Source organism: Schistocerca serialis, chromosome 12 (assembly GCF_023864345.2).
Source record: "Schistocerca serialis cubense isolate TAMUIC-IGC-003099 chromosome 12, iqSchSeri2.2, whole genome shotgun sequence".
Classification (NCBI taxonomy): domain Eukaryota; kingdom Metazoa; phylum Arthropoda; class Insecta; order Orthoptera; family Acrididae; genus Schistocerca; species Schistocerca serialis.
In genome coordinates, this window is record NC_064649.1 from 91,337,026 (window position 1) to 91,354,356 (window position 17,331).

The following is a 17,331-nucleotide window of genomic DNA, read 5'->3' on the forward strand; positions in this document are numbered from 1 at the left end:
ATCCCCTCATTGTTTTGGGGTCTGTGCCATAGCCACGCATCCAAAAACTTTCAAGTTGGATAGATTTGGCTTCTTCCCTACCCACACTTCATAGGGCAGTTTTATTTTTCACTGCTTTGGTAGGTGATTAATTAATCAAACACACAGCTGTCTACACGGCCGCTGCCAGCATGAATTAACATACTTCTGGCTCTTTCAACAATAGTGCTATTTGCTCTCTCTGAACTCTGCTCTGGACTAGATTATATCTGATCGTGGTTTTCATTTTCTTTCAATTTTTTCTTTTGAATTTTTGATTCGTATACTCTGTCCCATTATCAGATCTGACAATTTTAACGTTCGTTCCCGTTTCTATATCTACCATATTACGAAAGTTCTCAAAAATATCACTCACTTGATCTTTAGAACTTAAAAAATAAGCATAGTTATATCTTGAATAGTCGTCTATGTTGTTGTTGTTGTTGTGGTCTTCAGTCCTGAGACTGGTTTGATGCAGCTCTCCATGCTACTCTATCCTGTGCAAGCTTCTTCATCTCCCAGTACTTACTGCAACCTACATCCTTCTGAATCTGCTTAGTGTATTCATCTCTTGGTCTCCCTCTACGATTTTTACCCTCCACGCTGCCCTCCAATGCTAAATTTGTGATCCCTTGATGCCTCACAACATGTCCTACAAACCTGTCCGTTCTTCTTGTAAAGTTGTGCCAACAAACTCCTCTTCTCCACAATTCCATTCAATACCTACTCATTAGTTATGTGATCTACCCATCTAATATTCAGCATTCTTCTGTAGCACCACATTTCGAATGCTTCTATTCTCTTCTTGTCCAAACTATTTATCGTCCATGTTTCACTTCCATACATGGCTACACTCCATACAAATACTTTCAGAAACGACTTCCTGACACTTAAATCTATACTCGATGTTAGCAAATTTCTCTTCTTCAGAAACGCTTTCCTTGCCATTGCCAGTCTACATTTTATATCCTCTCTACTTCGACCATCATCAGTTATTTTGCTCCCCAAATAGCAAAACTCCTTTACTACTTTCTGTCACCATAACCTGTAATATTGCCAAGCCTTTTTTGTTTAGGTGCCCAAGTCTTCTATGCCATAAGAAACCTTTTGCAGACCACACAAAATGATTTACAACTTCATTTACGGCGTCTTTAGCGGTATCTAATTTGAAAATTCCTCTTTCATTTGTCGCCGTGGCCATAACTTCCCAATATTGGGTAACTATTTTTGCTCGATTTATATTGAAGGTTACTCTGTTTCCCTTCATGACTATTTCACTTACAGATAAGATAGTTCCAACATCGTTTACATAGTGAACATCATGTACCGTATTATTTTCTTACTTTCCATTTATAGTTATCTTAAGACCAACTTTCCCAGCAAGCTCACACTGTAACATTGAACCAACCACTGTGGATATACCCATATACGTTTTTTGTCTCTAATAATATGCACTGATGCTCCTGAATCTAATATCCATTCTGTTTCTGTATTACCAGTTACTCCGAAAGACTAATAAATGGAGAGTGCCTCACTTTGATCAGCATTTCCCTTCTGTGGACTGTTTGCGTCATATATATATACATATACATATATATATATATATATATATATATATATACAGCACTTTATTCTAAGAAAAAAAGAAGAAGAAACCAGTCAAGTGCTACAACTACCAGAAGATGGGTCACATCGCATCCCAATGTGCGCCAAATGCTAAGTACTGGTATAAAGAATATATATATATATATATATATATATATATATATATATATATATATATATGTGTGTGTGTGTGTGTGTGTGTGTGTGTGTGTGTGTGACCCATCTTCTGGTAGTTGTAGCACTTGACTGGTTTCTTCTTCTTTTTTTCTTAGAATAAAGTGCTGTAGCTGTTTCCTTCTCTGAAGTACGACACAGTGACGTATTTTTCATGTCCTGCAGAATCTTCGCTTTTAGGCTGTCTCCCGCTGCCTAAACTTTCTGACCCCATAATCATGGGTGCATATTTTTTGGGCAGTCCTGCTAACAATAACGTGCCTACCCATTCATCGGCAATCTCCAACCCATTGTTCCTTAATCGATTCGATATGGATATTATCTTGTTGACATAGTCGTCTACGTTCTTGAAACTATCCAATCGAGTGGTTATAATTTTACGTAATAATTCAACTTCTGTTGTAAGCCCGCTGTCTTCAAATGCGCTCTGTAACTTGTCCCAAGCTTCTTTTGCCGTCACAGCTTTCCGTATGTGTACGTAATTCACTGGGTCAGTCAATAATATCAGCTTTGTTCTCGCCCTCCAGACCTTATTTGCGTAATTTTGCTCAGTGGGCTTCAGTGTACCGTTCACCACATCCCACAAATCGTCCATGTGTCAGTACGTTTCCACAGCAAATTTCCATGTAGCGTAGTTCTCGTGACCTACAAGTCTCTCATTTGCGCTACTTGTGCCGCACTCATTTTCACAATAACTTTTAGTGGTAGTAAAGACAGTATTTAAACTACGCCGCAGTCGGCTCGATCCGATAGCTCTCACTACACACACATTTCCAGGACTATTCGACGACGATATTTCCTTCTATATGTCAGCATGCTTATTGCAACGCATTCACTGGTGCTTGGGCACATAACCTGTTGGAACTAGCACAGCGCAATAAGTAGTTCAGAACACGGAAAATGCAGAAATAAGCAAAACTGTATTTTAAAGTCCATTACACAGAGCAGCGCATTTACAATCGGTAGTTAAGGTAACACCATAGAGTATAAAAAGCAGTCATAGAGGTCTATTGCACTCCGTGCACTACACTATACCGCATACACATTCACTTACGAAGTTACTGTCCGTGCAGTATGTGATCAAAAGTATAAGGACACCCTCAAAAACATGCGTTTTTCATATTAGGTGTTGAACAGGGTCGTAATGTGTCATAGGCAGACATCTATCCAGACCATCACACAGGAATTCCAAACTGCGCCAGGATCCACTGCAAGTACGATCACAGTTAGGCGGGAGATGAGAAAACTTGGATTTCATGGTCGAGCGGCTGCTCATAAGCCACACATCACGCCGGTAAATGCCAAACGACGCCTCGTTTGGTGTAACGAGTGTAAACATTGGACGATTGAACAGTGGAAAAACGTTGTGTGGAGTGACGAATGTGGCGATCCGATGGTAGGGTGTGGGTATGGTGAATGCCCGGTGCACGACATCTGCCAGCGTGTGTAGTGCCAACAGAAAATTCGGAGGCGGTGGTGTTATAGTGTGGTCGTCTTTTTCATGGAGGGGGCTTGCACCCCATGTTTTGCGTGGCACTATCACAGCACAGACCAACATTGATGTTTTAAGCACCTTCTTGCTTCCCACTGTTGAAGAGCAATTCGGGGATGTCGATTGCTTCTTCCAACACGATCGACCGCCTGTTCATAATGCACGGCCTGTGGCGGAGTGGTTACACGACAGTAACATCCCTGTAATGGACTGGCCTGCACAGAGTCCTGACCTGAATCTTAATAGAACACATTTGGGATGTTTTGGAACGCCGACTTCGTGCCAGGCCTCACCGACCGACATCGATACCTCTCCTCAGTGCAGCACTCTGTGAAGAATGGGCTGCCATTCGCCAAGAAACCTTCCAGCACCTGATTGAAAGTATGCCTTCGAGAGTGGAAGCTGTCATCAAGGCTAAGAGTGGGCCAACACCATATCGAATTCCAGCATTACCGATGGAGGACGCCATGAACTTCTAAGTCATTTTTAGCCAGGTGTCCGGATACTTTTGATTATATAGTCGTATGTCCCCAACGGAGTGCTACGATCGCTGCTACTGCCGCAGCTCATTGACTTGTTCCCTGACGATGACGATGACGACTACATTTTTATGCATTCCTCGGCACCGCGCCGCACAGCCAGAAGTGTTACCGCATTCTTAGCTGGAAAATGGTATCCGTTTTGCCTCGGCCAGCGAATTCACCAGACACGAACCCCACAGAAAACATGTGATGCTCACCAAATGAGTGACTGCGAAGAAAGTGATCACCATTAATCTCCTGCTGCTTGAAACTCTCATCAGAAAATGTCATAAGAACTCCGAACTCCAAGAAAATTCAAAGGCATGGATAGATAGCATGCCATGGCGCATGAAAAGCTCTTTTTGCATACTGAAATTTATTTTATTAGATCTTTATCAGTGCTAATATTACTTCTACGAAATATAAAAAGAAGTTTTCCTACAGTTTTTGTTGTTTTTGTTATCCTAGTAGAATACATACACAAATAAAAATACGTAAGAGACCTGCAATCAACCACTTGTCAGAGAAATCCACTTAAACTAGAAAGTACAAAAATCTGAGTGCTGTCCCTAATGTTATGACCACCTACTGTATACTGTCTCTTCTCAAAATGTACCGAGAGTCCATTTTCAGACAACTACATAACAATTCTTTGAGAAGATCATTAACAATCTCTATTGTTGCTCTCTTTCTAATGGGATTTATTGTAACTGTAGATTTGTCTGCAAAAAGTACCAATTATGCTTGTTGATTGTTAAGCGGACGGTTATTCACTTATATACAGAATAGGAGTAGACCCAAATATGAACTTTGCGGTACTCTCTTTATGGTTTTTACCCAACCATTAAACTTTTGTATCCTTCCAACATTGTTTGAGTTTTTCAGTACAACGTTTTCCATTCTTTTTGTTAGGTATGATCCAAACCAGTTGTGTGTAAAACCGTAATTCCATAAAATATGTTTTTCCAAGAGTGTACAACATGTCTCTTTGGCAGGCAGGAATGTGAGTACCTGTAATGAACCTCTGCCTCTCAATAACCAAGACACAAGCCACCACTTCAGTGACACTACTATCAAAAATAATGGCAACGGATCTTAACGCAAGTGACTATAAAATGTGGCCATGTGTAGTGAAACTGAAGACGAGACATTGCATTTCTTACTGCAACACTACTCCTATTATCTCTTGCATAAATAAGTAAAGTAATCAAAGATGACGACGGGCTATTGTGAACTTGAATGACAAAATTAAATATCACGACAGATTTACTCACAAAAAAGTAAATTAAATGGAATATGGGTCAACACAATACATTGACTACACTCTACCTCCTATTCGTAAAGTATAATGATCTGATTGTCAGTTGACGAAGTTGAACCAGTAGTAATGACTCGAAGTTGGTTGTGACTTTAAAACGATAATGCGATACGACTGTGATTAACACAAGTGACAGTGATTCTGTACTGAATCAGGGAAGAAGCTGCACCAGTGCGCTTGAACTGGTCGACAACTGCTCTTGCTGTGGGTGCTCTGTAGAGTAGGAGAATTCACTCTAAAGATTTCCGGTGCCGCTGCTGCGAAACGTTCACCATACATGTGTACGAAACTTGCGATGCAGTGCCCAGCGCACCTCGGCGTCAAGTCGTATGGTGGACCTCCGTCACCTCCTCTCGTTTGGATGCACTTTCGCGCCCAGAATCTAAGTCTAAAAAGACCAAATCTTCATTGGAGGACGCGACTAAATATCATTCACAATATTGCTTTTTCGCCACATAATCCCTTGCTCCTCACACTATCTGCCAGGCCACGGAAAACTCCGCATGGAGTGTCCGCCAAGTAAATCAAAACCGGCAACTGAAACCTCGGTAAATAATCCTACGTCCGTTGTGCATCCCTTCGCGTACGCTACAGCCTCCCCCTGTAAGACGGGAAAAAATTTTTCTTCAATCCCAATAGACTGACAAGCGTCCTCTGGAAGATTTCTGACGTCACAGACGGCGATCCGAAGCCTACGAGAAAGACAGGCCGCGGCGCGTACGTCACGAAGGTAGTCCTGCGTTCCCTCGCTCGCTCAAAGCAGCAGACAAACTACGATTCTACACCTGTTAACTCGCAACTAGGCGTGTCCGTACAAACTAAAACTGAATCTTCTACTGGAATCCGCTTTTATGGAATCTTACTGTTATTACTCCTATAATGATGGGAAGTCCATGGGCCTACTTATAATTTGTTACGGCTGTACTGGTGTACAATAAAATAAAATCATGCTAAAATGATTATCAGTTGCATAAGGCACCACTTCCACCATGTAATGAGTGCTGTTAAGCAGAAGAGACTTAATGCTATCAAGAAGCCGTTATACCATTTATTTCGAGTATTGATCTTCAATTAAATTTTGCTGTAGCACTGTTAATCAGTAAGACTTCATAAAAGCAGATTACAGTGGAAGATCCAATTCTCATTAGTACTTACACGCCCAACTGTGAGTTAACAGGTTTAGAAACGCATTTTGTCTGCTGAGCTGAGCGAGCGAGAGAGTTCAGGACTACCTTCGTGACGTACGCGCCGCGGCCTGGGCCTCGCGGAAATCCAGTCACTAAGCGCAATAAAAACCGCTCGGTCTTGAGCGCGCACATAAAGCAAAACACCACAGCATTCTCGGACAACCAGTGTCCGATCAATAGCAGTGCTTCCGCGAAATGTTTTCGCCGACCAAGTCGATAACCGATCTTAGCGGGAGCAAGTAACGATATGAGGCCCCCTGCCAAAACCGTGGACTGCGCTTCGCCTCGTCTGGAAAAAATTGCCGCTCTCTCACAAGTGTAATACGATCTACACAATCTGACACCTTGGAAAGGTGACAGAAGATACCAACTGGCGATATTTCTTATTATATAAAGCTTGTAATATTTGCTCAGTGAATGCAAAAATAGCGTTGTTAGTCGAACAATCCTTCATGAATCCCAACTTTCATATGCTAAGTAAATGGTTACCACTAAATCTGAGACTACTCTCGAGTAAATTACTGTTCCGAATATTTTGAAAAAAAAAAGACAGTAAGGTAGCTGGAAGATAATTATTCAAGTCTGTTTTGTTGGTGATGGGTGGGTGGGTGGGATATTAGGTGCTAAGGCTGGATTTTGCAGTTGGTATATTGTGTTTGGATTTTGCGGTTGGTATATTGTGTCTGAAGCGCTGTTGGGCGTGGTCGGCACTTGGATGGGTGACCATTCAGGCCGTCATGCGCTGTTGCCATTCAGCCTCGTGATGCCAACTGAGGAGCTACTCGACCGAATAGTAGCGGCTCCGGTCAAGAATACCATCATAACGACCGGGAAAGCGGTGTGCTGACCCCACGACCCTCCTATCCGCATCCTCCACTGAGGATGACACGGCGGTCGGATGGTCCCGGTAGGCCACTCGTGGCCTGAAGACGGAGTGCTTTATATTGTGTCTGAAGGTGCTTCCGGAAGAGAAGGCGTGGAAAGTGGATGAGTTGGTATAAGATGCGAGATGGGAAGGTAGGTGGATGGAAAGGGCGATGCATGTCCTCCCAGGATTTGAAGGGATCTGTAGAATTTACGGGTGGCAGAGATACAGGTAAGGTGGCATATGTTAGGATGAGGTGGATGAGGGATTTGTAGATGAGGATAATGGTAGAAGTATGCAGATCCCCGGTTTTCACTACAACCTATGTTCCAAGTATATCAAAACTGTCACTGTCCTGCCATATCTCCGTTTCTGCAAGCCAGAACATCATTCTTGGCGCAATTTGTTAAGTAACTTGTTTCTCCAGCAGGTAATGAAACATCATTATTGCATGCGCCAAATTCAAAGACAGGTATCAGCAGACTCAGACCACCACACTGGTAATGCTAATCTCATAATTATAAACAATATGCGTTTCGAGATACCGTCTACATCTACATGGATAGCAAACCACACTTAAGTGCCTGGCAGAGGGTTCATTGAACCACCTTCACAATGATTGTTATTCCAGTCTCGAACAGTACGCGGAAAAAACGAACATCTATATTTTTCCGTGCAAGCACTGATTTCCCTTTATCTTGTAATGATGATCGTTTCTCCCTATGTAGATCGGCGCCAACAAAATATTTTCGCATTCGGAGGAGAAAGTTGGCGGCTGAAATTTCGTGAGAAGATTCATGCTCTTATTGTCAGGCAATCTTGCACAAGGATCCAGCAGACTTTCACAAGTTGAATAAAATCGGATAATGTCTGTCTTGTCACAGTAGACAATCTTTTATTCTGAACAGCCTGCAACAATGATCCCCATGTAATTGGGAAAACACTCTAATGAACTGATTAAAAATTTCCTCTTATTTAAAAGATCTATTTTAGTAAGTTTTTAAGGGACGATAGCTTTTAGAACAAGCTGAAAAACGAATGATGCAAAAAATGAGCCAAGGTATCAAAATGGTATACTAAAACCACGAGCTAACATTTTGTGATATATATTTTTTTTTCATTTTTATTCAAGCCGTTACTGTAAATTTTGTCTACTGAGCTCCCAGACGTCACGCACTTGTTCATAAAGGGATGATTTAATAGTCTTCATATGATAATAGTTGCATTCTGCACTTATCCAGTATGACAAGGCATTACTTGGTGACAATCTGATGATGGCCAATGATATCAAGTGTAAAGGAAAGCTGCTTTCGTTTTGGTTATTACTTTCTTTTTATTTCAAAAAAAAGTTACTTTATTCTCTCATTAGGCTTTAAATTACTGGCCATTAAAATTGCTACACCAAGAAGAAATGCAGATGATAGACGGGTATTCATTGGACAAATATATTATACTAGAACTGACATGTGATTACATTTTCACGTAATTTGGGTGCATAGATCCTGAGAAATCAGTACCCAGAACAACCACCTCTGGCCGTAATAACGCCCTTGATACGCCTGAGCATTGAGTCAAACAGAGCTTGCATGGCGTGTACAGGTACAGCTGCCCATGCAGCTTCAACACGATGCCACAGTTCATCAAGAATAGTGACTGGCGTATTGTGGCGAGACAGTTGCTCGGCCACCATTGAACAGACGTTTTAATTGGTGAGAGACCTGGGGAATGTGCTGGTATCCAGAAAGGCCCGTACAGGACCTGCAACATGCGGTCGTGCATTATCCTGCTGTAATGTAGGGTTTCGCAGGGATCGAATGAAGGGTAGAGCCACGGGTCGTAACACATCTTAAATGTAACGTCCACTGTTCAAAGTGCCGTCAATGCGAACAAGAGGTGACCGAGACGTGTAACCAATGGCACCCCATACCATGATGCAGGGTGATACGCCAGTATGGCGATGACGAATACACGCTTCCAATGTGCGTCCACCGCGATGTCGCCAAACACGGATGCGACCATCATGATGCTGTAAACAGAACCTAGATTCATCCGAAAAAATGACATTTTGCCATTCGTGCACCCAGGTTCATCGTTGAGTATACCATCACAGGCGCTCCTGTATGTAATGCAGTGACAAAGGTAACCGCAGCCACGGTCTCCGAGCTGATAAGTCCATGTTGCTGCAAACGTCGTCGAACTGTTCGTGCAGATGGTTCTCGTCTTGCGAACGTCTCCATCTGTTGACACAGTGATCGAGACGTGGCTGCACGGTCCGTTACAGCCATGAGGATAAGATGCCTGTCATCTCGACTGCTAGTGATACGAGGCCGTTGGGATCCAGCACGGCGTTCCGTATTACCCTCCTGTACCCACCGATTCCATATTCCATATTCTGCAATGTCGCGATACGATAAACCGCAATAGCGATAGGCTACAATCCGACTCTTATCAAAGTCGGAAACGTGATGGTACGCATTTCTCCTCCTTACACGAGGCATCACGACAACGTTTCACCAGGCAACACCGGTCAACTGCTGTTTGTGGCCGGCCGGGGTGACCGAGCGGTTCTAGGCGCTACAGTCTGGAACCGCGCGATCGCTACGGTCGCAGGTTCGAATACTGTCTCGGGCATGGATGTGTGTGATGTCCTTAGGTTAGTTAGGTTTAAGTAGTTCTAAGTTCTAGGGGACTGATGACCTCAGAAGTTGAGTCCCATAGTGCTGTTTGTGTATGAGAAATCGGTTGGAAGCTTTCCTCATATCAGCACGTTGTAGGTGTCGCCACCGGCGCCAACCTTGTGTGAATGCTCTGAAAAGCTAATCATTTGCATATGATAGCATCTTCTTCCTGTCGGTTAAATTTCGCGTCTGTAGCACATCTTCGTGGTGTAGCAATTTTAATGGCCAGTAGTGTATCATTCCAGGCTCCCCTTAAAACCAAGCAAAGGCAATATTGAGGTGTAAAAGCCTTTCTCAAGCTGTTTATAAACCTAGGTGTGGTTGGGGAGTGGGAAGCTCACTAGGTTCCTGTTGTTGTTGTTGTTGGACTGCGAGTTGTTCAACCTGCCGCTGGCGGTGCTTTGGATGGCGGTGGTGGGCGAATGGGACCTCTCGCGTAGGGAGGACCCTGGGTATCGGTTGCTCACAAGGTGCCTGATGTTGTCATTATTATTATTATTATTATTATTAGTAAGCAACCAGTTCTTCAACCTGATGTTAGCGGCGCTATGGACGGCGATGCTGAGCGAGTGGAACCTCTGGGATAGGGATGGCGCTGGGCAACGGTTGCTCACAAGGGGGCTGCTGTTGTCGTTATTGTTGTTGTTGTTCCTATGCAGCTAGTTGTTCAATCTGGTGCTGGCGGCGCGGTGGATGGCGGTGTTGGGTGAGTGGGACGTCTTACATAGGGAGGGCTCGGGCTAGCGGATGCTCACAAGGTGACTGTTGTTGTTATTGTTGTTTGTTATTCCTGTGCAGCGAGTTGTTCAACCTGCCGCTGGCGGCGCTGTGGACGGCTGTGCTGGGCGAGTGGGACCTCTCGCACCGGGAGGGCTCGGAGCAGCGGCTGCCCGTCGACCGCATCGTGCTGCACCAGCGCTTCAGGCACCACCTGCACGACATCGGTGAGTCAGTCAGCCCCCTGGTCGTCTGGAACAGTCCCTGCTGCCGGCAAGCCCAGCGGTGGAAGTGTGTGTAACACCCGGTTCACAACTGCTGAGGCAAACGTGACGTCATTTAGATATCACACGCTGTATCGAAGATGGTGGTGGTGGTGGGTAGTGTTCAACGTCCCGTCGACAACGAGGTCATTAGAGACGGAGCGCAAGCTCGGGTTACGGAAGGATTGGGAAGGAAATCGGCCGTGCCCTTTCAAAGGAACCATCCCGGCATTTGCCCGAAACGATTTAGGGAAATCACGGAAAACCTAAATCAGGACGGCTGGAGACGGGATTGAACCGTCGTCCTCCCGAATGCGAGTCCAGTGTGCTAACCACTGCGCCACCTCGATCGGTGTATGGAAGATGGCAGGAGCTGTGTATCGACTTCAGTGATCGTTCGGAATTTAGGAGACACCATATTGGATTTCATCGTTTTATTTGAAACTCGTCTTTGGTGGATTTGTTACCAGGTGTTTATAATTGAAGTGCAGCTTCTCACTGAGGTCGAGTGTGGGCTGTAATTGTCGTATGGCAGCGAAACTGGCTGGATATGCTAATGCGTTAATGTGGAACCGATTGACGAACGAAAACAAATTAGTTCCAATTCTGGACACCAGGTGCAAATCTGGCGCTCTATACCGTCTGTATGACGGTATGTCATTCACACTGTCATTTGACAAGCCATAATACGGTTGAACAGTAAGGCTATTGAGAAGAGTGCCCGCACACTGTTAGTATAACTGTTTCATGTGAATAGCATCAATTACAGGGCTGCATCGAGAGAGTATCGTCGACTGAAAAGTGTGAGGAGATGCCCAGTGTCATTAAATGGTATACAGGAGATAAGAACGAAATTGGTAAACGAGGATGATTTTGGTGTGGTACCTGAAAGAAGAACGCATCCTATGCTGGTGGAAGTTACTGAAAAGGTTGCTGTTGCTGTAACTTACCATGCATCACGTGACACGGGTAGTGCTAGTACTCGCGCAACGTCACGAGAATTGTCCATCCCGTGGTCAACAGTATGGAAAGTTTTGCGATCTATTTTACGCTGGTACCCATACAGTACCCAAACGGTGCCGCAGACGAAACCTTATGATCCGCAGCAGTGTTCTCGATTTGCCCTTCGGGATCTGGCACGGATTAAAGTCATGATACGTGGCTGGGCGATATTCTGTGGCGTAACTAGGCATATTTTACACTACCGAGTCCAGAAAATACACAGAACTCCCAAATTTGGGGTACTGTTAAACCGAGTATTGTGCACGACGGGCCATTGCACTCGCCGTATGTGACTGTGTGTGTCAGCTGTTCTGTGAATTCTGCACGCTATCGAGGTGTCCTTGTAAAGTACGTGATTCCAGCTTTGGAACGGCGCGATGTGTGGACCCCACTGTATTCATGCAAGATGGAGCAACATCTCAGTGCCAATGGAATATCTGCTTAACGCAACATACCACGAACGCGTTATCTCCAGAAGTTTTCCAGATGCATGGCCTGCAGGATCACCTGATCTGAATCCATGTGTCTTTCAACTCTGGCGCTATCTAAAAGGTCGCGTTTACCAGGTAGTCGTTCGGTCTCTAACTGATCTGAAGGCCAGTATTCACGAACACGTTGCTCAGATTCAATCGGAACTGCTTCGTGCAACGTTGATCACACGACGTCTCACAATGAACAAACAATGTGTTAACGGAAGCTTGTAATAAAATCAGAACTACGCCTTTCTCACTTGTTTGACCTTTTCTGTCCTCATCCTGATCTTAACCCACTGCAAACAGAAACATTTAGATATTTCTTTCGTGCATACGGGGCGTCAGATTTGCACCCCGTGGCAACAATTGGAACAAATTTTTTCCAGCGTACTTCTGTTCTGCATTAACGCATTAGAACATCTACAAGTTTCGCTGTCATAGGAGAACTATAGCCCATCAAAGGGTTCAAATGGCTCTGAGCACTATGGGACTTAACATCTATGGTCATCAGTCCCCTTGAACTTAGAACTGCTTAAACCTAACTAACCTAAGGACATCACACAAAACCCAGTCCTCACGAGGCAGAGAAAAATTCCTGACCCCGCCGGGAATCGAACCCGGGAACCCAGGCGTGGGAAGCGAGAACGCTACCGCACGACCACGAGCTGCGGATTAAAGCCCATCCTGGATCTCTGTGAGTAACTGCGCTTCATTTATAACCATCCGGTATAACCAGTTATCTCTTATGAATGTATCTGTGGTCGGGAATGAAAACCTGGTAACTGCATCTGTCTGCGAAAATTCGTAATTCCAGTAACCAGCAACTCTATAACCAAAGTAGATTTGTAAGTGCATGGATTTCCGTTATCTGTCAATAACTAGGCTTCTGCTACACAGTTATACATGAAGCAACTTTTAACCGTTTTTGCTTCACCTGCAAAGTTTAACAAAACGGGCGTACGAGCATTTCATTGCCTGCCATCGATATGCTGTTTCAAAACAAAAGCACATTCAGAATCTCTCGAAAACGTATCGGTGTTGGTACATTTGTTGTAATAAAATGACGAAAAACGTCATATTTGTCATCAAACAATTTTCGTATTGGATTCTTTGCGTATTATACAGAGAGGCGCCCATAAAACCGTCCCGAACCGGAATGCGAACGCACGTGAGTAGCAATACTAGCTTGTCAGTTTCTTTGCCACGTTCCAAGAACAGTAGCGTGTGGGTAGTTCATACGGAAAGTAGTCGCTGTAAAGCGTGTACTTCATTGTCGTGCCTTACTCCATTGAAGAACTTTTGTTCATTGTTGAACAATATGTGCGATCTGAATCCATTAAAGTTGTTCGTGACACTTTTCACGAATCGTTTCCTATAAGTAGTATTCCTGCAAAATCAACGATTCAGGATCTAGTGAGAAACTAGCGTTCGACGGGCAATGTTGTTAATTCAAAGATAAATAAGGCACAGACTGTACGTACACCTGAAGTTGTGGCAAACGTGACGGCACTCGTTGAAAGAAGTCCCTACAAGTCAACACGACGATTATCACAGCAATGTGGAATATCTCGCAGGTTATGTCAACGCATCTTTCATGGCTTAAAAATGAAACCTTGCCGTGTGAGTGTTGTTCAGCAAATAAAAGAATTGGACAAAGGTAAGCGTACACATTAATGTTATTGGTTGCTGGAAGATGTCGCTGGGGGACATCTTGATCCGCTCCTCTTATTTCCGACGGATGAAGCTTGGTCTCATCTGTCGGGCTACGTTAATTCACAAAACACTGGGCAACAGAGAATCCCCATGGCATATTGCAAAAGCCGTTACACGATTTAAAAGGTGGTGTCTGGTGTGCTGTATCTGGTAACAGAATTATCGGGCCATTGTTCTTCAACGAAACTGTCAACATACATGTTTACTTGCAACTCTACAGTGATTTTTCGGCTCTCTTAAATCCAAACGAAAAGTATTGTGCATATCTCGAGCAAGATGGGGCAACTTCTCATACGTCAGATTTGTCCTTAGCTCGTATACATTCTGATTTTACAGAAGAGAGAATCATTAGTAAGAGCTTGTGGCCACCCCACTCTCCCGACTTGTCACCATGTCACTTTTACCTCTGGGGTTTTCTAAAGGCTAGAGTCTACCGCAACAATCCCAGAATACTTAACACATTAAAAAACGACATATATGAAGAAATTTCGAAGTTTCCCCAAAGAGTACTGAAAAGTGTTTTCCGTAACATGATTAGACGTGTACTACTTTGCTTGGATGTTTGTGGAGAACATTTTGAACACAGACTTTAAATTCCTTTCTAAAATATGCTTATTAAACTAGTAAAAGTAAATCTGTTACTTAAACTGTTAATTACATTGTTAATAATGAAACTGTACAATAAAAATGTAAGAAAGCGATGATATATGTTGATTTTCTTCATTCATATTCCTTTCAGTGCAGGGGCCGGTTCTATGTGCGCCACCCTGTAGCCTACGTGTTATGAAAGTATGCCGTTTTAAGGCACCAGTGCATTGAAAACTTATCAGAAACACGTGTTTTTCGTACGACCTGATATAATTAAATGTCAGGTAATGATATATTCACAGTTACAACCTTAAAGTGATCCAAGCCAAACGGCATGGTCGAAAGTTGCATGAGTTCACTGTGGTGTAGCAGACAGAAGCACGAATCTGCGAAGCGTAAAACAGTTGGTTCATGTACTGCTACTTCCAAATATTCTTTTTATTCAATTTATCGTTTCTAAGAGGTTGATGTTACTACTCCTCGATCGTTCGATTCACGATACGTGTGGCTGACGTGACGATCAGAACAAAACATTCGCCTCAGAGTGAACTGGAAGCTAATCTTCTCTTTACCACAGGTAGATTAACCTCGGAATTGGATTAAAGTGTTTGCAAATTAGCCAGCATTGAATCCAATAACGGTTATATTCGACCTGTTCATTAGGGTATCTCAACAACATAATTTATTTTTAGGTAAAGTGAAACATTAGTTTCAGGAGTCGGTCTGTAATCAGAAATGGAGGGATATTGCATATCTTTCTGGATAAGGAGATTAGTTGTGGAATTCCCCTTATTATTGCGGCTAATCAGTGTAAAAAATGTAATGTCTGAAATGGAAAAATGAGAAAGTGTACCTCCTATTATAAATCAAGTAGATTGTGCTGTCTAGAATGTGCAGACAATACCAAAGCACGAAAGTCGATAAGAGGTCCTACAGGCTTCGGCCCAGCATGTGACGTCAAAATGACGTCATGGTTGCTTCAGGTCTTGTCAACTGTGGGCTGGTGTGGCCGAGCGGCGCTTCAGTCCGGAATCACGCTGCTGCTACAGTCGCAGCTTCGAATCCTGCTTTGGACATGGATGTGTGTGATGTCCTCAGGTTAGTTAGGTTTAAGTAGTTCTAAGTTCTAGGGGACTGATGACCTCAGATGTTAAGTCCCACAGTGCTCAGAGCCATTTGAACTATTTGTTGTCAACTAAGTGTTACCCCGATAGTGCACGTCACAACAGGAGATGCCTCTGCGAGAGAGAGAGAGAGAGAGAGAGAATAACATTGATAGGGAACCATAGAGCGTAAGAGGCTTGCATAAGCGGTTATTACACGACGATCTGCCAGGAACGAAGCACTTGAACTTGCATTGACATGTAACTACAGCTCCAGGCTTACGAAGCAAGCCGACTTAAGCGGGAAATACGAACTTTAGTGATTTTGGCGTGGTGCGCAACACGATGTCAACTTCATCTTTATAGCCGACAGCTGTACTGTATTATGACTGAAGGAATATGTAAACAAACGCAAAGCAAGTTCTGTTATTATACATAAACTGATGTGCACAACTCAAGGACGGAAGTAATTTTCGCATGGTGTGAGAGTGTCAATGTAGCCGACCACTATGACCGAGCGGTTCTAGGCGCTAAAGTCTGGAACCGCGCGACCGCTAAGGTCGCAGGTTCGAATCCTACCTCGGGCATGGATTTGTGTAATGTCCGTAGGTTAGTTAGGTTTAAGTAGTTTACGGTCTAGGGGACTGATGACCTCAGATGTTAAGTCCCATAGTGCTCAGAGCCATTTGAACCATTTTATTTGAGAGTGCCAAATAACACAATTCGATGACACTTGGACCACACACAGAGTACAATCGTTAACTGGAAGAAATACGCAATGAGAACAGAAATGACACTTTTATTCAAAGACGATAATGAAATTGAACTGACTGTGATTCACGATCGTGCCCTGGACATTACAAAAAGCGGGATTTAGTTCTTAACAAGGTGCGTGATCACCACGGACGACAGTGTATGTTCTGCAAAGGCCGGCCGGAGTGGCCGAGCGGTTCTAGGCGCTACAGTCTGGAACCGCGCGACCGCTACGGTCGCAGGTTCGAATCCTGCCTCGCGCGTGGATGTGTGTGATGTCCTTAGGTTAGTTAGGTTTAAGTAGTTCTAAGTTCTAGGGGACTGATGACCTCAGAAGTTAAGTCCCATAGTGCTCAGAGCCATTTGTTCTGCAACGTGCTCCCATGCTGGCCAGATGGTTCGTCAGGAGTTCTTGTGCTACGGTTTTCCGTCCCTGCATCAGCGCGTTTTCATGTGGACGTACTGCTATATGACTCCCCAACGCAACCCACACGTGCTCGGAGCGCTACAAGTTGGCGTAACGAGCAAGCCAGTCCACTCGTCGAATATTCTCTCGTTGCAGCACCATCGCACTGTACTTGGCAAGAAATATAGAGTGCCAAGATTGACAAGTAATATGTTTGAAGTCGACACTGTATAAGGCTATGCTGAAGTCTAAGATACTTTTGGTGTACGAAAATATTTTCCAGTGATACGCTGCATTAAGTACCACTGCAAAATACTTTGTTTTGAGTGTTGTTTATTGTGGGAGAGTGGTAAGGTGTGTGACTCTTTTGTATAAAGGTTCTGCCATTGTAGCTACGTATATATTATTAATTTACGAGATGAAAGTATACGATGTTCCTATTATATGATGCACAA

At 43.8% G+C, this 17,331-nt stretch overlaps 1 protein-coding gene across 1 annotated transcript in view; it reads left to right on the plus strand.

The window, feature by feature from the left end:
• LOC126428277 (serine protease 33-like) overlaps positions 1 to 17,331 on the plus strand; it is a 208,458-nt gene that overhangs the window by 138,969 nt on the left and 52,158 nt on the right. The window contains exon 4 of the mRNA XM_050090189.1: positions 10,657 to 10,802. Within this exon, the coding sequence (XP_049946146.1) occupies positions 10,657 to 10,802 (146 nt within the window). The remainder of the gene's footprint in view (positions 1 to 10,656; positions 10,803 to 17,331) is intronic.